The 24,173-nt window shown below is 35.8% G+C and overlaps 1 protein-coding gene across 2 annotated transcripts in view; it reads left to right on the top strand.

Annotated features, from left to right (window-relative positions):
- The window catches only part of SNTG1 (syntrophin gamma 1), a 339,484-nt gene that overhangs the window by 149,475 nt on the left and 165,836 nt on the right, over window positions 1–24,173 (top strand). For both annotated transcript variants that reach the window (XM_071553118.1, XM_071553119.1), the window contains exon 2: window positions 20,475–20,529. In XM_071553118.1, the coding sequence (XP_071409219.1) occupies window positions 20,503–20,529 (27 nt within the window). In that variant the 5' untranslated portion in view covers window positions 20,475–20,502. The remainder of the gene's footprint in view (window positions 1–20,474; window positions 20,530–24,173) is intronic.

Below are 24,173 nucleotides of genomic sequence, written 5' to 3'. Positions count from 1 at the left end.
TGACTGTCTTACTTGTAGGTGGGAACTGTGGTTGATTGTACCTTCCCTAATAATTTATTGAAAAAGAATGAAGAAAAACCCAAACCCTCACCTGAAGTGCAATCTGTTCATTACTGAAAAACAAAGTGAAAGAAAAAGTCTTATTAGGGAGCTTTCAAAAAGGATACGTTGTTACGACCTGCTCCAGGAAAAGGGGAAGGGGGTAACCCACGTTCTTATCAATAATTCCCTTGGGGTGGATTAGAGTGAAACGACACTGAATAATCGGTGTTTGAGAACGTATATAGGTAGGATTTATTTTGACAACAACCTTTGTGGGGGGAGGAGAAAATGCATAGGAGAGAGAAAGACAGGATAAGAGTAAAGGGAGAAAGAGAAAAGATGAGAATGAAAAGCTATATAGTCACCGCCCCTTGAATCCAGCGATGCATCTTCTCAATTCACAGGTGGTGGGGATGAAGAACTGAACCCAAACCCCCAAAGTCCCCACTCAATATATATCCTGAGCATGCTTTTTGCACCTCCCCTGAGGCGGGGAGTTGTTTCCATGGAGTAGTGTCTCCAGCCATGCCATGAACCCCCAATTTTCCCGCCTTTTGCAGAGTTCATGTGGAGGGCAGGGTAAGCTTGGCTCTTCCTGCCTCTTCAGGGCTTGACACCTTCAGCGCACTGGAGGGAGGGGTGGGCCCCAACTGCCCATCAGAGGCATAATGCAAAAGTCAAAAGCCTGCAAAAGTCTGCTAAAATGCATAAATCATTGACCCTTTCAGTCTCCAACATACGTCTCTGAAAAAATGGAGGAACTTTCTTGTAAATTTGGAAAGAATGTGATCTGAGCTAAGAAGAACCTTTCTGTAAACATGAGATTGTTCAGGGAGGTAGGGTCACAACATATACTCTTCATCCATCAAATCATTAAGCAGCTGGTGTCATAAAAGTGCCTTTGTTTGAAGACATAGTGAACAGGAAAGGCCCTCATGCAACCAGATAAAGCACCCAAAAGGGAAAAGAAAAGGTATGGCTTTGGTTCCTTTAGATTGTGACATTCATAAGCTAAAGGTGATTTGGGATAATGATGATATGACTGATGGAATTTGAGAAAATTACTTTTTTCTATTTAAGACTTTTAGCATTTTTCCTGTCAATCTACACAACTTTTTTTTTTTTTGTCTGCTGTTATTAAGGCAGACTGACCTTCTATGCTACTTCTCTTCTAATGATTTAATTGTTTACTTGCTACTGAAGTACAGGGAGTGACAAAGATGAAAATATCACAAAGAATTAAGAGAGTTACTTTTAAAGCCTTGTTTGCTGATCCAAAACTTGCTTCAGCTGACATAACTATTTGGTCTCAAGAACTAAAATGGAAAGGCAGGTAGAAAGAATTCCTTCTTTTCATTGACATTAACATATAAATATTGTTCATACATGTTTGAGAGATTTCCTTTGTTTTGATCCTTGAATGAACTTTGTAGTACAGATGATAAAACATAGTTTGTAAAGGCCACTTGAACATTTTTTCAATTCACATTCATTTTAAAAAAGGAAGATGGCTCTTTTTATTGAATTCAGTTCAGTAGTAAATTTGGTTCTGAAGTAGACTATAAGAATTAAAAAAAAAACCAAAACCAAACAAATAAAAATCATTCAGTCTCCAAAGAGAAGCTTATGTGAGACCAGAAATTAAAATAAACTCCTATAAACAACATTATAGTGAAGTCGAATCATCATTACTGGCCGTAAAAATGCAAAATACTGGTTTTTCTTCACATGAGATAGCATGCTATTTTCTATTTCTTAATTTCATAATCTTAATTTGTGGATACTTAATCTAAAAATATTGATAACTTTTAAGCATTTTATTTTAATACTGTTACTTTTCGTCATGACATGAGTCATAGTGAATGACATTTTTTTGAAAATCAGAAATTGTTATTTCTGCGTAAGCATTTTAGTGAGCAAGGCTCTTTAGATGTGTTGTTACAGGTGCCCATTCAGCTACTATGAAAAACACTGACACTACTGCCAATTACATAAAAGAAAACATTAGTTCTATTTACTGTGGTATGCTTTCTATGAATTTTGCATGCTATTGCAATGTTGGTCTACCAGTGAAGGACAAAAGGAGAAGGTTCTTCTTACAACAGGAGTCCCTGTAACATGTTCTCACAACTGTTACTGTAAGTGAAATTTTGGGGCTTTAATATCATGCCTGCACAAACGCTGATCTATCTGTTACAGAAAGAGAACTTTGGACGTGATTCCTTATTTCTGTCAATTACTATGACTAAAGATTTCAATGTGTGAATTACAGTGAGGCTCAATACCTTCTTGTTAAGAAAAAGTAATCTTATGAGAAATCCAAAGTCCATAGTGTTCTTGAAGATAATGGCAAAATTTCTACTGAAATCATGAGAGACAAAATTTCATCTGTGAAACTGAACAAATGAGGCTTAACTAGTGAAACTAAAAGATTCTTGGAGTTTTGTAGATTTGTGCAGAATTCATAGAAAGACAAAACTGAGACAAAATAAAATATATAAGTTAGTCAACATTTTCCACTTGCACATTATGTGGATTTTCTCTTAGATATCTGATACTTGGTTCTAGATTTTGTTTTCATTGTTAACTTCATCTGATTTCATAAAATGGACAGAAAATTATGAAATGTGGTCGTTACCAAATAATATTTTTTTAAAGCATTGAACTGCCTGTAAGGTTTAAGGTGTATCTAGTTCATTCCATATTCAGAGTAAATCTTATTGCTTCTGAAGATTTGAATACATACAAATAAATACCTGCACAGTCCTTTGAAAAGTAGTGTTAGACATTGTAATATAAAACTTTAAAGCAGGTCATGCTTTCACCTATGGTGTTATAAAGACAGACTGACTTTATTTTTCATATTGAATGCTGTATTTGTTATAAAACCTAATATACAGCATATATTTACAAAACAATATTCCACTGAAGTTGGTTTTACTATGCTTAGTCATTATTTTCCCTTACCCAGTGAAATTGGTCAGTGTATTGTAGTTGCCTCACATGTAAGTTTTCATTTGTGAAACCATTTTTCTTCATGTTCCTGATGCAAAGGTTTCGTAACATTGGTCATAAAACTCAATTTTTTCATAGAAACAACTTTTCTTCCAGTCACCTGTGCAACAGTTGCCTGTACAATTATTGCATTTCAATGAGAAAGTCTCCCCCCAGTCAGCTGCACAACACTGAGTGTAAAGAGCAATTATCTATCACTCCAGGGTGACTGTGAGTCTGTGATATGTGAGGAAAAGGGCAGTGTGCTTGTGTAAATTAATCTGAGTGAACGTTTGGAGGGGGAATGGAATTATTATGTGGCATTTATATTATTCTATTTCTGAAGGCACTGAGCCTTCCTCCATAATTGTAGCCATAATTCCAGCTGCAGCAATATTTTAAATGTTATGGCAAATATGATACCCTTGATGAAAAGGGGAACTATTAAAATAATGGTTTGGGAGCAAGCTGTATGATGTATAGCATAGTAAAAAAAAAAAGTTTGTAATTACTGAGTAAGGAAGTAGTAGCTAAGTGTTTACAGTTTCTTACAGGTAGCATAAAGAAAACATTATTCCATAAGACATCTTTGCAAACATAATTGCACACTCTGGTGGGATCCTAGTACCTGAAATTAACTGGATCCTTCTGTTGAGTCTTTACAGCTCATGCTTGCCCCTTGTGCACCAGCTTAGGTAGCACTAGTATGTCCTTCACAGCCAAGAAGAAAGGAACAGACTTGGTGGCACATATGAGTGGTCTTCCCATGCTCTGCCTTGGTGTTGCCCTCTGTCATCCCTCTCTAAATGCCTTCTTCCATTCCCATGACTTTGAATATCCTCTATATGAATTTGAGAGTATGGAAAGGTAGTGATTGTTGAGGTGGTGCACAGCTTTGTTTTAACCTCTGGATAGCCCAGTAACCTGTGTTGTCTGTGTGAGGAGGTAGAGGACAGTGAGAGCCAAAAGATGGCCACATCTGTGTCTTGTTCTCACCCAAGGATTTTATTAAAACCCAGCTGAATTAATGGCTTTTCATGACTGAAAAGGTGGGCTGAACCCAAATGAAATCCTGCTGTGTTTAATTTTCTTTACTGATTCCCTTTTATCTACAACAGATGAAAGTGAATAGATTATTGCTAATCTTAAATGAGCTATTTGTCTGATAGTGCCAGAGCTGGTGGCCTTCTGCTTTTGGTTAGGTGACTGTGAGTTAACATTAGGATGCTGAAAGCAGCAGTAAATTATCTGTATTTCCTGTCTCTGATATGCATCAGTAGTGTGTTGCTCATTCTAAGGTTATTCAGTGCAACACTGGTCTGAGACACTTTTGCACCTGATTTTCATGCTTTTGGGCATGGGGATTTTGAAGCTAAAAGTTACGTGTTTCTGTTTAATGTATTGAAATTCATTTAGTGAAGGAATAGTGAGCAGAAAAAGGAAGATATTCTTCTATGTCATATTAACTGAGATTAGAGCTCATTCCTGATTTAACCCCACAGCAGCAACTGCAAAAATGTTTCAAATAATACAATAATTTCTGTGTTGAACTCTATATATTGACCTTTTCGCCATATTTTTCCATAATAAGCTGTATTACCAAGAGAATTCTAGAGTCCTCTGTAATATTTCTTAACTTTTTCAAAAAGCTTTTAATATACAAGAGCTAAATAGTCTTTGTTCAATTTGTATACCATACCTACCTCTGCAGTTTCAGAGCCTGTAAGTGGTCTTTGCAGCACTTAATTTCCGTCTGGATTGACCACGTAAGGCACAGTAGTAGTTACCTGCTGAATGTGACTGACATCAATTGTTCTTTTCACCCAACGATCGGGAAGAGGCAGATGGACCTTGTACTAATTGCTGAGGAGCAGAAGTGTGGATCTCTCACACACTGACATATTTAACAATTCAACAGTTCAGGTCTTCTCTCAGGAATTCTAATTCTGCTTCAGTAGGCTAGTCCTGACATGGTTTCATGAAATGTGAAAGGTGAGGCAGTAGAGAGAAAAGGAAGGAGTATTAGTCAGTGCTTTAATTTAATGGCCTTCTGAATTTTAATCTCAAAGTAGGACGTGTTTCTAAGATGCTTTGTTCCATATTTTAAAACAGAGTCTCTCAACAGAACTAGCTGGGGAATTGGAGAGCACAGAGTATAGTGAGGTTAAAGCCTCTCTTTATTTCTGACTTAAAAATTATGAGGGCAATTGCTGAAACCTGTTGCATTGTTTAAACCGCAATCAGCTTACTGCATCATTTGTCAGTGTAAGAGGTGAAGAACAATTATAGCTGCTAAGCATTGCCAGGTTTATTATGCATCTTTTTCAAAGAAAAGTTGTACAAAATAAAGAATTTGGAGAATTGACCGAATTCAAATAGAGCTAATTTAAGTCAACAGTGCATTTATTTAAGCAATGATGTCTTATTAAAAGTAATCTATGAACTATAGGTTTCATGCTGGACACTGCTCATTTGTCAAATGAGCTACATATTGAGAAATGTATCACATTTTGTGGGGTTTCCTCCCTTTTCTGCAGCAGAACTTTCAGCATTCTATAGGTAATTTTTCCAACTTATTCCCACTAATATATGGTCCAACTTAGGTCACATCCTTCTGTAAGTACATAAATATACTTAATTTTTAATTTCTCTAGGATTTGGGAAAGAGACCCTGCTATATTATTCCAGTGTAATTTTTTTCCTGCCTTTGAACTACTTTCTGATTTTTGGAAGTGATTCTAGTATCTGGAATATTAAAAGAAAGAATTAAAAAAAATATTCTGGCGGTTCTTTGGGTATACTTGATTAAATGACCTACAATTTTCCATAAGTTGACATATGGGATACCTTGTCTTTCAAATGTAGAAAATAAAAAGCTATAGGACTTGAAGCTAAAGCATTACAGAAAATTCTTTCAGTTCAAGTTTTTCAATATTTTTGTTCTCTAGGATATTTCTAGAAATGCAATCTAAGAATGGATTCTCTTAAAGTATACCACATTCAGCCTTTTTATGTAACTTTCAGTTATAAATAGTAGGAAATTGAGTTTAGGAGGAAATCCAACAGAAATTAAAACCAAGACCTAATATAACTTGTAAAAAGAGTGAGACATAAAAAATGAAAAATAATAAGAATTATGTTGGGGTTGTGGAGATGGTAAGATGGCACAATCAAAAGATTAGAAATGAAAATGATAAATGAGTGCGGGATTTATGTAGTAATTATCAAGTTTGGCGTTCCTTCCAACTCAGAATATTCTGTGACTTTCTAATTTTTTGGTATTCTTATCTCTCTGCAATTTGGTTCAATTAATGACTGCTTCACCCAGGGAACTTAGAGGCAAACTTATTATGGAAAGCATAGTTCATTTTCACATATTATATACATTAGAGTTGCAGCTTCGTGATGGTCCAAATATCTTGGGTTAAAAAATAATCAATTCAAATAGTATGTTTGATTTTTTTTGTCCTTATTGTGTATTTTTTTTTAAACGGCCTCTGCTGAAAATGGAAGCTATGCAAAGGATATCATAAAGGAGATGCCACATGATTAACTTCACTGAAGCCCAGAGGAATTGCCATTCTGAAGTATGTGGTCATTTACAAAAGCCTGACAATTACTGCAGTCACAGCAAATGATCTCACCGCAGTAGTAGAGTCTGGTAAAGTATCTTTGATCTGGAATTTTCCTTTTTATATTTTTCTTTTGTCTGAATTCCTTTAAAAAAAAGGAAATAAGAAGACCACAAAACAGCAACAGAAGAAAGTGTAAGATGTAGTTTACAGATAGCAAATTTTTGAAGCTGTTAGATGTTAGATTTTGAAATACAATTTCTGTTGTATCTGTGTGGTTCAGGACCAACTGAGTTGTACCATCCAGATGTATAAATATGAAAGTTTCCGCCCTGAGACCTTTCAGTAATTTTTATAATAGCATATGCCAGGGCTTTTGCTTGATATTGCTCATGTGTACTATTTCAGATTACTTACATTTAAGGATTTGTTGTTATTCTACAGAGAAGTCATCTGATATCTTTATGTAACGCATTGGTAACATTTATTTTTTATGATATGATCAAATTGCAATTCAACTTTTATCATCAATCTAATACTTCTGGAAGTCAGATAATCCCAAAATAATTTTAGCATCATAATTTTTTTACACATTGGGGGAAGAAAATTAGTTTTCAGTCTTAGTAGATGTGAAGCCTTAGTTCAGCAAGATATTTAAATGTGTTTCTAACTTTAAATGTGAGAATTTCTAAGTGTTAGTTTCATGAAGCTCTTTCTTGGCAAAGAAGAAATGAAGAAAGGAAGGAAAGGAATTAAAAAATAGACCTTTGGTAATTCTCATCTTAAAACCTGTCATAAAATGTTGTCCCTTCACCTACTTCCTTAGGTAACATTGTGAAGCCTTGAAATATTCCACCAGATACTGTTATGGCTTGATAAAGATGTATTCATTTGCATTACTGTATCTTCAGGCTTCTAAGTGCTGATTTTGAGACTTTATTTTGATCTCATCACAGTTGTATCCTACTGTGATTCTATCAATTATATAGAATTGTCCCTTACTCTGATCACTCTTTTGAAAGTCATGATGATTTATGGATCCCGTATTGTTAATTACAGTGGAAAAGAAGATTTTGAAGTAGAAGATCACAGCTCTGAGAAAACCTGTGATGAAACTCTATCTCCCTCTCACTTCTGCATGTTTTGCAATGGGCATTGCACTGTTTTTTCAGTAAATTTATGTACACAAAGATCAAGAAGGTAGTAAATACTGTTTTCTCAAACACTGCTATAATTATGGAAGCAGATTGATTATCAATTGGTTTTCCCCTCAGACAGTCTTTTTTAAGAGTCAGAGGAGCGAGTAGGAGACCATGAGACCACATAAGTTAAGGACACTTTTTTTTATCTTTTAAAATCTAGTCATGAAAGATTTTTCTCCCATGTTCTTAGCAGATGTACCCTCTTCCTTCAGTTTCTTCCACCAAATGATTTTAAGAATCCAAAATAACTGTGAATGACAAGCCTGATGGATATTTACTACTTTTTGGTCCTTATGATCTTTCCCAAATCATGCTCATGTTCAAGAGGTAGGTTACAAATTCTCACAGCAATAGTTCCAGACTCTCATGATATTTTATATGTTGACTGTTAATGATTGTTAAAACTGCTACAATTTTTACAGAAATAGAAATCACAGAATATCCTGAGTTGGAAGGGACATACAAGGATCCTCAAGTTGAGCTCTTAAGTGAGTGGCCTGTATGGGGATCACATCTGTGACCTTGGTCTTATTGACACCATGCTCTGACCAACTGAGCTAATCTAAGGGTCATGCAATACTCAGAAAAAGAAGGGGGAAAAAAGGAACTTGACTAGTTTAAACAGCAGGAAGCTTAAATATTTTTTTATTAAGTGAACCATTGTTTTAAACAGAGGCTGATGGTTGTTAAAACTACGAAGAAATGTAAGAACCTGGAAGTTGTGCTGTTCCTAGGAGAGGTAATATTGGCAACTCATAGAAGAAATCTTAATTTTCAAAGGAGAAAGGTTGCTTAGAGCGAAACTCTGACATCTTCTTTAGCATTCTAGTTTTCACTTACTTTTAAATCAGGCTCAGTCAGCTATGCTTTATGGAGAATTATTGTAAAATATGATCAAGTATCACAGACAAGCATGGAAAAACCCTACTGAAGTTAGAACCATTAGAAAAGATTCCTTCTCAATATCACTATTCCTACCTTATAAAATTTTTTTTCTTGTATAGTTTCAAGCTCAGAAAAAGTTGCTTGATATCAGGTTTTCTTAGATTAATTTATACTTAGGCACATTTATTAGGTGGCAAAAGAACTTGTATTTTGGGGACTCTGGGTAGCAGAGTCCTTGAAACTAGGTTTACAGAACTTCTGCTAAGCCATCGTTTCAGATTGTCCTGTATATGTCTCAGATTTAACTTGTCTGCCATTTACTCTCAGTTATGTCCTTGTAGCTTACCCTGATGACATTGCCGTCACTTACACTGACAACAAGAAGCCAGTCTTTTCCCTGGGCTATGTGGTAGTCAACAGTTTCTAAAAATAGTAATGTATTTTGTTCTACTGCATATCTTAATTTAGCTGAGATTCTTGCCTTAGTCATTCCTTTGTGACAGGTTAGCCATATCTCAGATCCTCAAACATTCTGTACAGCCCCACAACACCCATATTCATTTCCTACATCAGTGTTTTGTGCTAACATTGACTTAATTTTTCTTAATTCAGTGTGTCACTGGACTTCTGTACAGAGTTTGTTGTCTTTACATATCTCTCTTTCACTTTAATATTTCTAAAATGATAAAGAATGCCTTTAAGCAATTGTGATTCAGGTGTTATCCAAAGCCACACTGAAGTAATTTCTTTTCAGTAGGCCTGTCACAAGCAATGAACTTTGCTAGTTCTGGCAATCTCGTGAAAAGATTTTTAAAATACAGCCCACTTAGCATAACCATGTGACTGAAAATATAGGGAAAGTATTTCTTAATGCATCTCTGACCCTCTTTCCTCAATATTTTTGCTTATACTCAGCTTGTCCCTAAGATTTACACAACTACTCTTTTTCCAAGTTCAATCTTTTGTTTTCCAGGTCTGCTGGGAAGAAAGTGGAGACAAGTCATAACCCCCCCCAAAATGTAAAGTTAGGTTCTTCCATATGCCTAAAATAGTTTCCTTCAGCTTACCAGTCATAATTAGCACAATGAATGCTATTGATGTAAAAAAAGCAACAAAATTTATCTTAGTACACAGATTTCACCAAGCTGACTTATTCATAAAGGAACAGTTTTTAAAAATAATGTGTATTGAGAAAATGCCAATATTTTTTGAAAAAATTTCCATTTTCCTCTCCACAGTTTTTCTTTCCTTGCTCTTCATATTAACAATCTCTTCCTTCATCTGTCATGTTTTTCTCTCCCTTTTTAATGCATTTTCCTCTTTCATCAACCTTCTTGGACTGACACTGTTGCTCTTATTAACTCTCTCTCTCTCAGAAATGTTCCTAATTCCATTGCATCAGAGGAAAAAGTCTCCTGAAAAAGAACCCTATACCTTCCTCTAGTTCCATATTCCCACAGAATGAAGGGATGCAGTCTTTATACTATAACCTTTCTATTCCCTGAAATAGATTTTAAGCGAATAAAGGAAATGTGACCTGAAGTCTGTCCTCTCCTCTACTCTCTTGCCTGAAAGATTTGGCAAGTAAAAAGGAAGAGCAAGACTCCTGCTTTGCTTCAGTGACTGTGTCTGAAGTGAATAAGTCCTTTGGCACTCTTTAGTGTACTGATATAGATGTTCATCTACTATACCTGTGAGTTTTGGAGACACCAGTGGAAGTTTTTAAACTTGAGTCCCATTTGATTTCAAGACTTATGCTAAAAGCCTTTCAGGTAAATTAAACATTAGAAAATACTTATGTTTGCATAGATTTGTGTAATTCAAGTCATCATTGTGCAGACACTATGACTCAATTTCAGTTACCCAACCACAATCTAAATTTTTCACTGGAACCCACTTCAAAAAAAAAAAGGTCACCTAAAAGATAACCCTTAATGAGGTATCTTCTGGTACTCTCAGGGTTAGACTTGGATACTTTAGAGCTGTGTACTGGCTGTAATGCTTTGCCAGTTTTTGTGAGATTCCAAGTTTCTTGGTTGTGTTTATCAATGAAACTGACTTCTGACAAGGAGGTAATTGCATAAAGCGACCTACATCCTTGTTCTTATAACTGTCTTGTCCTTTGAAGTAGGGTGGCTGAGAGAAAATTTAAAGTGATCCTTTTACTAATCCTTAACTCATATAGCCTGTCGTTTTGGAGAGTCCTACCTCTCATGGACCAAATCCATATGAGAGTCCATACTAACGGCTTAGCAATAGAGAGAATAAATTTGCTGACATTGTTTAATTTTCATGTTCTGTACCGGAAAACAGGTGTAACACTTCCATGCTTGTGGAATTTTCATCTGACTTTGGGACCTTTCCCTGGCCGCAAGTTCTCTGTGATAGTTGGAAACTTTCATATTCTCTCTCCTGAAGGTTGTCTTCTTCCTCATCCCTCAACTTGCCCATGGCCCAAAAGCTTTCTCAGTTTGATGTACTCTAACTCTTTTCTGCTGACCTACCAAGTTTTATATTCCCTTCCAAATTCTTTTCATTCTACTCCTGGTAACACTTTTTCAGCGTGACTTCCGTATCTTCCAGTCTGCTTGACTGCACAGTTCTTCTCTCGTCTACATTTAGTGGAGTGTGAAAGGCATTCATAGAATGAATTAGTGGTATTAGTCCCACCTTTATTATAATTACATTGGATCATGAATGTGTCCAAGATTTTACAGTCAGAGAAAAATTCTTATGACTTTCAGTATTTGCCATCTTGGCTTTCAGTGAGCTAAAGAATACCTTAAGTAAAATCTAAATTGGGTAGTAGTTAATTACACAGCAAATACGATAACCAAAATAATAATTCCCACAAAGATGACTGATTAAATAGGGATGGCACTGTACACCCACACCTCCCCTGCACAGGTATCATTGCATGGCAGCTCAGCGTTCTTGGATCAGCACATTTTACCACTAGCTAGTGTTTGGCTGAGTGAACCTCAGTTTCTAAAAGCAGAGCAGATTTTAGTTGGTGCTATTTCCACTTACTTTGATATCCCTATAGCGGGATTAACAGCCTGCAGGATAGGGATGTGTGGGCAGCTGGGATGACCATTTCACAATCTCATTCCAATCCAGCCCCATAGAAAATAATTTTCAGTGAGAGGTGCTGCTCTCACAGGAATATTTTGTAATTAGCTGTAAGTGTTTCTCACTGGCTACTTAACTTTGTTTGTTTTAATTTTACAGTACTTTAAGTGCTGTGTTTTCCTATGTGGCATATTTTGCATATCTCAAGTTCTCTTTTTATCCATTTTGACAATGTACTACTGCAGGAACAGTTTGACAATAAATAAACTTGACTTGATGATATTACAACAGCACTGCCACAGATTCCTGCTTTCTGCATTCTAGAGGAGTTAAAGAGGCTTTTGCTGCAATCATATAAAAATTCAAGTGGAAGATCTAATTATGTTGATTAATTTTGAGACAACTTGTTGGTGTTTGTTTTCTATAAGTACTGAATTCTTCTGTATAGAAGTATCTGCTCTGAAAAAAAAAGGGAAATGTGGTGAACACTATACAAATCGTGATTGTAGTATCTCCATTGGCTAGACTTTCCTAGATCATGCAGAGTATTATTCCACTGTACTTTGCTGGTTATTGTTTTATTTTAGTGTGTTTTATTTTATTTTGTTTTTAATCTTAACCTGAGGAAACATTTTCTGGTAGCCTTTATAAGTGACTTTGCAGGTAAGGCAAAACTGTAGCAGCAACTACAATAAACATCGGTGTCTCTCTATGTTGTAGCTACGCTGTCCCAGAGATGACAAAACAAATGCATGGTTTTTAAAATGTGACCACTGGAATTGTGTGCATGCTTGTTGTCATAGGAATTCTTGGACAGGAAGGCCACTGTTGATTACAAGATCTGGTAGTAGAAAATAAATTGCAGTTCAGACTTTGTTCTAGAGCTGTCAAATGGCCAGTTAATCACATTGATTTAAACATTTCTATGAATCAGGTTTTTTAAATATTGATTATTTATGGAAAATCTGTAAGTTGAAACTTTATAGAAGAGTGGGAAAAAAACAGTGAAGAAAATCAGTGCCATTCAAGGATCAATGACTTGATACTGTAAACAGCAGTTCGTCTCAGCAGCAGTGCAACAGAGCTGCTTTTTTCCACTTTAAATAAGAAATCTGGGGTCTTGCTTTTACAATGTCCAATTTGTTTCATTGTCTGGTGTTCTACCTGGGTGATTAAGATACCAGAATGTAGTGATTTGAGTTCAATGTCTCAGCAAAGAGTGTTGTTTACCACAAATAAGTATCTGGTTTCTTCTGTTTTGCCAGCTTGCACTGACTCCGTTTTCTCTCATGGCTTCTCAAGTGACTTCTCTGCTCATCTCATTTGGCACCTTCTGAGCATATTTCCCAAACCTTTTTACCTCCTATAGCCCAATTCCATTTCCAAGTTATCATCAAAGAAACTGACTGGCAGGTACACAACTGGTGATGATGGCAATTACTAAGTAGAAAGCAAGCTCCAAATATCGGTAGAAAGATGCACAATGAAAGATAAATAATGACAGGTTTTTTTGCAGTGGGCTGCTCTGATTTATGTTACCATCTCACGGGGAAGAAACTATAAGGTCTAGTATTTTTCACTGCTTCATTTGATATCTCATCTATATAAAATGTCTAATTCTGCCTGAATTAGTTAGGAGCTTCTGCTACAAAAGCAGAACAGAACTTGTCGTCACACCTATAGACATAACAGAAAAACAACATAAAGCACTGCACTGCTCTGTTTCAAACACATTATCAGTGTATTGCATTGTGATAGATAACTTGGTAATATAAGATAGACAGTTTTTAATTTTGTGAATATAAAATAGATATACTCTTTTTATGGATATGAATAAGTTCTTAAAGCTAATGATAGAACAAAAGTACTTTGACCTTACTCAACTAATTTCAATCCCATCAAAATGAAGAAAGGTCATAATCAAATATTGGCTTAGTTATTAAAATTAAATTTTGATTTTTTTTTTGTCCTAGGGCAAGTTAAAATGACTTATTATGTTGTTTTCATTGAAGTTAATGAAACTTCTGAATTTCTTTGAGATTAAATTTTGTAATTTCTTTCAGTTTTGCTTCCCTTGTTAGTTCCATTTCTGTCAACATGTGCTGAGGTTTGTGATTCAAACTGTATCATAGGAGCCGAAATAGTGTCATATATATTGGGAAATCCTGGTTTGTATTTTCATCGGCATATGGGAAAAGTTTTAATCAATTGACAAAATGGAAATATGTGCTACTTTATACTCTTGTATTCACAGATTACATTGATTCAACTTACACATCTATAATATCTTAATCTGGTTTTAATTTTCATTATTCATCGCACATGACTATTATTTCGATTTTTCTTAAGCAGGATTTTTACAGTGTATCATCTGAGGGAAATACAGATTTTTAAAATTTCACTGAGAATGACTATTTTTTCATTAAGAACTTTTGCAATTAATTCTGGACCTGACACATGTTTATATATACTGATATAAAGATATTTATCAGTTGTTTATAAAGAATCTTAAAATCTCAAGTATTTTCTGGGGATTTACAAGCACTAATTTATTCTCTAACCTGGTACAATGTTTTTTGTTTGTTTGTTTTTTTTAACTTAAAAGTGAACGCAAAAGATGCAGTATAATGTGGAACTCACTGCAAATTATTAACATTAGGCATAATGCCAGGGGCATGAAATTTATATTTGAGTATGAAACAATCGCCTTGACAGAGGAAAGCCAGTGTGTCTTTTATAAGGAAATTTGTGTTGAGAGATAACGGAGAGAAAATTCAGACTGCGGTGCTGGATAGTCAGAGAACTTCTATTTATCTTTGACACAAGGCACTGTTATTTAGGCAAAACTGAGAAATTATCCAAATCATGTTACAGTTCATGCAGCCTACAGAGCAGTTAAGAAGGAGACATTTAGTACTAGCTTGGGCTCTGACTTGTGCACTACCTCTCTTGGAAATCAAGTATGTAATTATATTTGAACACATCCACTGAATCACCGAAGGGTAACATTGGAAAAGTGAGGGACCCGACAGCAGATTTTTTTCCTAACAACATTCCAGGCTTTGACTCAAAGCCAAACTTTCATGTTCGGTTTTGCAATAGAGCATTGCACATAAAGACATGCAGTGGCAGCCCATTGGCATTTAACATCACTGCTTTAAGATTCTTCTTCTGTAATACTGCTTTTTCCTCCTGAAAGGTTGTGTGTTGCATTGGGGGTTTTTTGGTGGATTTTTTTTGTTTGTTTTTTTGTTTGTTTGTTTTGTTGGGTTTTTTGTTTGTTTTGGTTTTTTTAATCGTTTTCCATTTCCAGTAGTTTTCTCTTGCCAAGCCAGAATAGACTGGGCTACACGTTAAGTCATTTTGTGGGTGTTTATTCTGGGAGACACTAGGTAACTGCTAATGCAAACAGCAGTGGATAAACAAACAGGAGCCCAAGAGACATTCATGAGTTAATACTTCCTTATGACTCACTGGTTCTTGAAAAATTGATGTTTATACAGTGAATCATTAATTTGGCTTGCATGTTTATTATGCTTGCCACTAAATAAATTGTGACTGGCAAGTAAATACCATATTGTTTTGAAAAAGGTAAAATGAATGGAACATTATAAACCTTGTTAGCTACTAATTGCCAGCTTCAATTCTTTTGAAGCATGAACTTTGCGAAGAGCTGGATATTTTGATAAAAAACCTTTGTCAGATGATGATTTTCCTCATGGTCAAAGTAGTGCACAGGTTTGCTGATCCTGAAGTTCATCTCAGTCTTGCACTATCAGATTGGGGTACATGCAGCTTAGGTCCTCCAGCTTTAAGAGCATCCTTCTACCTAATTTATTAAAGCTGTTATACTGTGCATGGGATATATAGATCCCCCTTCATGCATTCTACTCTGTGGGAGAAGTATGAGGATTTATTTGGATCTAGAGACTGTTTCCAATTTGCTCAGAAAATTTTCACCTAATTAGTCCAATACGTGAATTATTAAAAATCATTAACCGAACATAATTAACTCAGTGTTCAAACAAAATATAATTTAAGTGTGCTGGAAAAAAATAACAGAGTAGGGGTTTATTAACCTGCAGTTACTGGACTGGTCTTTTGATTTATGGTGCTATCTGTGTGCCTCTAACTACTTATCCAGTACCAAGCACCAGCACCCTGTGGCAAGCTGAATGGAATGAACATGGCTTCATGGAATTTGCATTTAAAGTATTGTTTCTTTTTATCCAAAAAATATTTTTATTTCATATAAAGCACAAAGAACTAGCTATGCTATATTTAAGGATAATTTCTAAGTCTACTTCCCCTATTTATTATCAAAGTGGTTTGCAGTTTAGTTTTAATTATTGCTAAGGGCCCTGCAGAGTTACACACAAAAAACATGGATATAATTTCCTTCGGACATCTCTACAATGTAGATCACAAAAGATGTGGAAACAGAAGAAGGACTTGAAAAGGCAAACATGAAATTTATGGCAAATTGCTATAATTAGTAGTTGCTGATCTGGTATTTCTGCCTTGGAAAATGATTTTAGGCTATTTGCCAGTTAGCAGTTCAGATGTTTCTTGGACAATAAGAATTTCTTGTGACTTATGTCCATCACATAAAATGTATACAAGCTGAAATGATATCATACGGTAGATTAAACAGCATTTGATAATGTATAATTTCTCCATAAACTTTTTATTTGTGCATACAGTATTCTTACTTTGCAGCAGTACCCTTGAGTATGAAGCATTTCCTACCTTTGCTTCAATAGTATTTTATTTGGCTTGTGATATTTCCAACACTTCACAAACTGTCTCTTCTTACTGTTGTGTGCACATGAAATTTCCTTTTTTTTTTTTTGCTATCCTATTACATTAAGTATAGTGGAGTATTCAGTCATGGAGGTACTTTGTGAAATTACAACTATTATATCACTGGAATATGACCTGATTTATTATAAAACGATCAGAGCACAGCTCAAGTGCTCAGTGCATTATCCTAAATGAAGCTTTGTCTCTGAGGGCTGGCATTGCCTTCATTTTTACCGTTATGTTTTAGCCATTGATTTCCCTTTAGAACACAAATGCCGTAATAACACTGCTTGGTAAATGTTTCTTCAATATTGAGTAACTGCCTGTTCTACCAAGGAGGGTGTCAAATTCTGTTCCCAACTTGTCTGACACACATTGCATCCTTCATTTGATGTCCATCACAAGAGGGGAGCTAAGTTTAAGTAAACTAAGTAAAGTTCAGTTGTGGAAGAAATGCAGATTGCAAATCAAATTGAAAGGAAGGCAAGGAACTTTTGAAAGCTTGCTTGTTTACATATCTTTTGTTGCAGTTGTTTCCATTCGTTGCAGAGAGCCTTACTGCTTTGGGATCCATTCTTTCTCTTTGAGTTATATGCACTGTTCATGCCTCCCTCTGTGCCTGCACTCTCTGCTCTGTCCTGAAGCTGTTTCCTCTGCACCTCCTCCTTTCAAAGCCACAGGCAGCTCCTTTCTCACCTTCTAGAGCAGTTTGTTCTAAAGCAACCTGAGGGTGGGGAGGGGCAAAAGAGAATCAAATATTGAGGTTTAATGGAGCTGTCGGCTGGTGACCAGAGGGCTGTCTAGGTGAGGCTGAATGAAGCTCATGGGAGAGCTGGAAAGGCACTCAGGTGAAAGGGGCTGTGATTTGGAGATAGGGTTGCAGAGATAAGCCAGAAGCTTATCACAAGTATCTGTAAGCAGTGGGTTTCACAGTTTATAATTTTACAAATGTTAATTTTTTTTTAAATTACTAGATTTGTATTTTCTGCCTTTTTTCATGTATTATAGAAGGAGACAATGACTAAACATTGGGGCATTTCACAAGCATAAGATACAACATTTCTGCATGATGCATGATATGTATTCCTGTAATTTAATTATCTTGAGTGTTTATTTGGGGTGTAAATGCTAGAAACAATGACATTTCTGAGATGATTTATGAAGTATTGCACTTTGTAATCAAACCTTCTATGTGCTGTTTGAAAAATATGAAGTGTTATAAAATTGCTGATAGTCAGAAAAAGAATACTGATAATGGGCTTAAATTCTCTGTGTGCAGCTACAGATGAGAATTGGTAGGAAATAGAGGGAAGCAGAAGCAGTGTCAGCTGTACAGCAGAGATTATTAACTGAGATATTGCATGCCTGAGAAACAGGTACACTTATTGCAGTGAGGCTGATTTTGTATTGAGAATTGCGTGGTTCCAGCTTTACATTTTAGACAATGTTTTATTAGTAATAGTTCTTGTCACTGGTCATGAAAAAATGTCTTTAACCAGGTTTCCCAGAGAAAACTCTGTGACCTTTCTCTTGGTACCAGAGAGGTTATTTCAGTATGAGGTGGATGTCAAGAGAGTATTTGTAGTATATTTTATTTTACCTATTTGCAATGTAGCATGTAGGGAGAAAAAAGCATCACCAAGGTGATTTTCAGGTAACTTCAAGTAGCAACAGGTAGTGGGAGGTAATATTTATTGTTTGTGTACTGTCTCTCTGAAGGCCAGAGTGCAGTTTGCCTTGAGAGCTCTCAAAACACAGGACAGAGAACCATGGCGCCTGCCTTTCAGAGATAATTTTAAGCATGCTAAGTTTAATGGCAGTGATGTTTAAAATATTGGGGTATTTTAAAAGAATTTAAAAGGGTTTAAAATGGTTTTCAATAAAGAATTTGGTATTTCTGTGGAGCTTTGTTCTTGTAAGGTTGCTAAATTATTATCCGAGCAGAATTGGAAGTTGTTTTAGATCATGAACTGTATGTGCAATCAGCTGTGGTGTTGCAAGGCCTAGTTATTCTTCACTGTTCTTGTGTGTGGTAATACAAGTATTTCTGAAATAAGTAAATAAGTAAATAAATGCATAATAAAAACAACAAAGAAGAAGAAAATACAGTAGTACTGAGTTGTGGAAATGACCTGGATTAGATAAGATTTAGATCAAAGAGTAGCTAAAAAAAGAACAAAAGTGGAATTGTCATTGACTGTGAAAACAGAGATGCCTAAGCCCAATTTTTGCACAACTTTTATTAGTAAGGCAGAGCATAATGTAATATACACTTTTGACTGCAGAAGGAATTGTGACCTGACATAATCACAGCCCAAGAAAGGACTGTGCAGTACTTCAGTTTATATTTAAAAGATACATGTGCTTATATTTCCAGAAGTCTAGAAAGTCCTCAGAGTACTTTGCTAAGGTGAGTAAAGTCTCTTTCCCACTTCAGTTTACTCAGATGAAAAAAAAAAAGAGTTCATAAAGATTACAAGGAAGCATACTTTGTTGCACAATGACTATTCTACCAGAGAGAAAATCTTTGAGACAGTAATAGTGACCTTGTTTTTTATGAGCATTTTGAGAGCAGAAGTACGGATACAGTTCTTTATTGGATCTCGGTGCTCTTGTGAAAGCTGATAAGGAAGGAATGATGATGAATACTTTTTAAATTTCTGAATTGTAACATAGCCAATCTGGGCTAGCTCTGCTAGAAATGACTGTAGAGAACAGGCTGTGAAGCAGGCAGAGCTCAATAAATAGAGAACATTAACCTTATATGTATGTGAATGCTTCAGTTTAATAAAACTGCATCCAGGGCAGCAAAATAATTCAGGAGACTTAATGAAGAGATTTTATTATTATTAGAAGGCTTTATTTTAATTGTTAGGAATTACATTTTTGTGCTATGTGAGGTATAGTTTTTAGATTTTATTTTAAGCTTAGGCTAATGGGGAAAATTTTGTGTTGGAACTTTGAGTACTCATACAAATAACTGCAAGTACATTATTAATTTGGAGTAGCAATAAAATGCTTGATGGAGAGAATTTTGTTGCACGATATTTTTTCCAGCCATTGAATGAAATTATTGTTTTGCCTAGGACTGTTTTGTGTTTCCTGAAAATGTTATTTACTGATGTATAAGTGTTTCTATTGCAGAACCAGCAGCAGGACACTGTTATTAGCCTCTGCTAACATTCTGTTCCAGTGGCTTTATCACATAAATAAATGAATTCATAAGTGTGCATTGGGATGAGTGCACTTTAGGTAAAGGCCAGGCAAAGTAATAATCACAGGATTTGGTGTGACATTTTGCCAGCACTCACACATATTTGTGGCTTTTCTAACATTTGTTTTTCAACTTATAAATATTTCTGCAAAGTAAGTATACTGTTAAATGACACTGGCTTCTGTGGAGAGATTAGGTGTATTAATAAAATGTGAAACAAAAGGCAAAGGCATTGGTGCTTGATGTTTTTTAATTCAGGGAGAAAAGAAAAAAAAACCCAAACCAATGTTTTTTAAAAGAGAATATTCTGAAAAGCAACATTTAATTGTCTCTAATTTTGTTACTTTTGAGTATACTCTTAAAACAAAAAAATGGAAAACACAAGGAATAAATTTACACTTGTAATCAGAAAAGTATGTTTGAATGCCCTTAGAAAAGGAGGAGATGTTGAAAACATAAGCGTTCTTTTATTATGTTCAAGGAAACTATATTGTGTACTTTATATGAACCAGGAACAACTTCAAGAATCTTACACTTCCTAATCCTGTTGCAACTTCAATCATTTCTCCTTTTAATCAGTGGCTATAACTGGACCTAACAAGGAGAAGTGCAATTGCTGAGCTCAGACAGATAACTTTTATGTTTTGTTCTATCTTTTTCATTCTAATGAAATCTTTCTCTCTGTTTTAGACAAATATCACTTGCTGTGTCATAGCACATGGATTTCAGGACCACCTGTGAAGAGGTAGGTGAGATATTTTTCTTTTCAAACAATAGTAGAATGAAAGTCAATGAACTTTCTTTTTATATGTAATATCCTTTTTTTTAACTTTTTTTTTCTGAGACATTAGGAATTATATAATCAAATATAAATTATTCAGGTGATCACTTCTTGGTGGCAGATAGACTTTATAGTAGAAGATGAAAGACTATTTCCAAGTGTATTCATTGCTAGACTTCACCACTGTCAGTTCAGATTTAACTCTTTAGGCACAGTGTAAGTTCAGGTAGCTCTGTTTGGTGTGAGCTTTGCTCTTCATGAAGTGTTTATATCTGAAAGCCTATACACGAAGTAAAACATCAATGGAGTCAGAAATCTGTCTGGTGCTTCTAAGCAGAACCAAGGGGGACATGTAGAAGTATGGAAAAAAGGTGGGTGGTGAGAGAGAGGAAGCTGTGAAGATGACCAGAATGAAAAGCGGTTCCATTTAGATTTAATGAGGTAAGAGTGTAATTTTTGCCTAGAAGAGGTATAGTTTCATAATATCTATGTAAAGTACTCCAATCCCCTTCCACTAGGAGATGAGGGATGTGCTTTGCTTTCTGTGTTCACACAGAAACAAATTAAATGTATTTGCAGACATTAAAAAGGGAATCATATTACTCAGTGATTTTCTCTGAATAAGTTGTTTTAATGTGGTTTTAGCAACTACAGCAATTGAAACACAGTGAGAACCATTTACACCAAATTATGTAATGATGTCAATGCATTATTAGAATTAAAAATCATGAAAATTGCCTGTATGCAGAAAACCACAGTGTTTAGGAAGTTTGGACAGAAAAGAAAACTGGCTAGAACTTCAATCGATCCCATGAAAACATAGAAGTGAAAGGATGGGAACAAGACTAGAACCAAGAACTAACTGCAGCTAAAGCCAATTGTGACTTGAGAATCATTGTGATAAAATAGAGAAAATAAGTAACGTAAAGAACATTAAATCATGACACCATTCTGAAAGGAGTAGTGGGTTCAAAAAGTAGTATTGATCTGAAACTTGCCTTTGGGAAAGAATACTGTGATGCTTGTCCAGGGTGGTATGTGTCAGACTATAATACCTCATGCACAGTCTAAATTCTAAATATTCTGTATATCCCAGATTATATGCATGGAAGAGAGCATTCTTACTAGTTTTGAGGTTTGGGGTTTTTTTTACTAGAATATTTTCAATTGAAAGGTACCAGCAATGATCATCTAGTCCAACTTCCTGACCACTTCTTGTCTGACCAAAAGTTAAAGCATGTTATTAAGTACATTTTGGTTTATGTTTTATTATTATTATTTCTTTTTGAATGCACTTTTTCAGGAAAAGGAGCAGATGCTTATTATTTTCAAAGGGGTTTTTTACGTTGTTATTCTTTAAACTGTAGGCTAGTATAGATTATTTAGCAGCAATTATTTCACTCTGTGCCGAGCAGCAGTAATGAAGGGCAGCCACAGAAGATTATTTGGCATATGCATCCTATCTTAGTCATTATGGTGCAAGTACATTGACAGATCTGTTTCATTCTGTGTCTAGCTTCTAATGGGGGCATTGATTTCAAATTTTGCTCTTTAAAAACGGCTGCTTTGTTGGAGCCTTCATGGTGAACAAGGAAAGGAGAGGTTGATTCCACCCATCCTAAAAAGGCTCCATAATCTGGAAGCCCTAAAGAACTCTTTTAGCTTTTCGATTATTAAAATTAAATGAGGTGGATTCAACCCATTTATATGCTTTTGCTCTTTATAATGGGCTTTGTGCAACAGAATCAGTGGTGTCACTTCCAAGACTATGATCCACCTCTTTCTTCCCAAACTGAAGTTAATAAAATAGAGACTGTCAATCTACTTTAATCAAATGCCTATGTGTAAATAAGTCATTTTCAGCCTTATGCTTGTACATAGTGTAATTTTTGATGGAAACCTTAGCACTATTATTTTAATGCATCATCTACTTTGATTTTTGTTTGAGAGAGAATACAGTGAGTTAGATCTAAAAGCCCAAGAGAGGTGAGGCTGCTGTAGTTCTGCACACCCAGGTCCAGGCAGTAGAGAGGGTGAAGATGTATCCCCAATAGGCATATGCAGACAGAGCACACACATACACGACATGTATCCATATGTATGTATATACTTACGTACATGACCAGCTTCACAGATCACACAGAAACACACAGAGCACTTGGCAGAGAAAGTGACAACAGCCTCGTCCTGTTACTCTCTCTGGCTGAGCAGGATTGAGGTCTACCTGTGAGAATATATGTACATCTATGTACATTGTGGATGCCTCCAGCAGCAGGGCTTAGGCAGTGAGCCCAGCAGCTACCCCTGAATTCCAGCCTTCATAGCTGCTGTCAGCTGGGCATATGACCCTCTTGAGGCCTCATCCCATCTCCGGCTGCTGGTACAGACTGTCTCACACACAATCACATACTATAGAATCTCTCATACAGGAAAAGAATTACAAAGTAATTTTGTAAGACAATAGGACAGACTGCATAGATTGGGCTCAGGGCATAGCCAGACAAATACACTGACTGGAAAACTACATGTGACCAACCACTATTTTTCCCCTTAACACTCTATTTTCCCATAATTGTTCCTCCCCTAAACACTTTCTGCCCTTGCTTCCTCCCTTAAACATCCCATAATAGGTCTTGAGCAATCTGAAACTGCATCCTGTAGTTTGTCCCAGGCTCCCTTGCAGTGACCTCCATTCAGTCCAAGAGGTGCAGTGGTATTTTCTTGTCATAATGGGTTTCACAATGAGACACTGGAGCTGAAGCTGTCCCAGGACAGCCCTGGCAGGGGACCCAGACTGGCTGTCCCTTTCTGAGAACATAATTTGGCTTCCCACTAGCCATTCTGCTCCTGTGGTTCTCTGAACTTGTGGTACTGGTCCTTCAATAGGTTGATGAAACTGGGCAGGGTGTTATTTGGACTTTGAATTGTAGTATCCAATATTAATTACTTAATGAGATTTTTCACAAGGTCAGTATGAAGTATAATCACCCATTCTATCAGGTATTTCAATTCCCAATATATACCTTTTGAGGTATTCTCTTAATACCTTAAAATTTGTCAGATTTTTCACCAAAACTTCATCTTGTACTTAAGCTGCTTAGGAAAGTGATGATAGTGAATAAGGGGATTACTGTTTTGGCACTGTATGCTTAATTAATTTGTGGTTCTATTCCATCTTAGCATGTCTTCGGCAATAGCTTAGTCACTCCAAGCCACAAAGATTTCACTATTATTTTATTTATTTCAGCTATTGACATGCAACATAAGGTAGCTGTAGACTTCTTCCAGGTAATTTTGTTTAATTTGTTACCTGGTCAGTACATTTAAAATATTCAGGCTTCTATCCCCTCCTAGTGTATCAAATTCTCAATCGTACTTTGTATCTGGGAAAAATATATCTGGTCTATGCCAAAATAGTTATTAAGCAGTTTCTGAAAATGTCAATAAAAGCTGTCAAGATGTATCTGGACTATTTGATCTTCTTTTTTTTCCCCTTTTTGTTTCCTTTTGTCTGAATATCTTGTCACCCTTCTCAGCAGTGTAACCACCACCACTGTAGAAGAACTGGGATTCCTCTCCCAAAATGACAGCTGAAGCTCAGATTCTTG

The sequence above is a fragment of the Pithys albifrons genome, chromosome 4 (assembly GCF_047495875.1).
Source record: "Pithys albifrons albifrons isolate INPA30051 chromosome 4, PitAlb_v1, whole genome shotgun sequence".
Classification (NCBI taxonomy): Eukaryota; Metazoa; Chordata; class Aves; order Passeriformes; family Thamnophilidae; genus Pithys; species Pithys albifrons.
The sequence above is the reverse complement of the archived record's forward strand: the minus strand, read 5'-3'. Positions and strand labels throughout refer to the sequence as shown.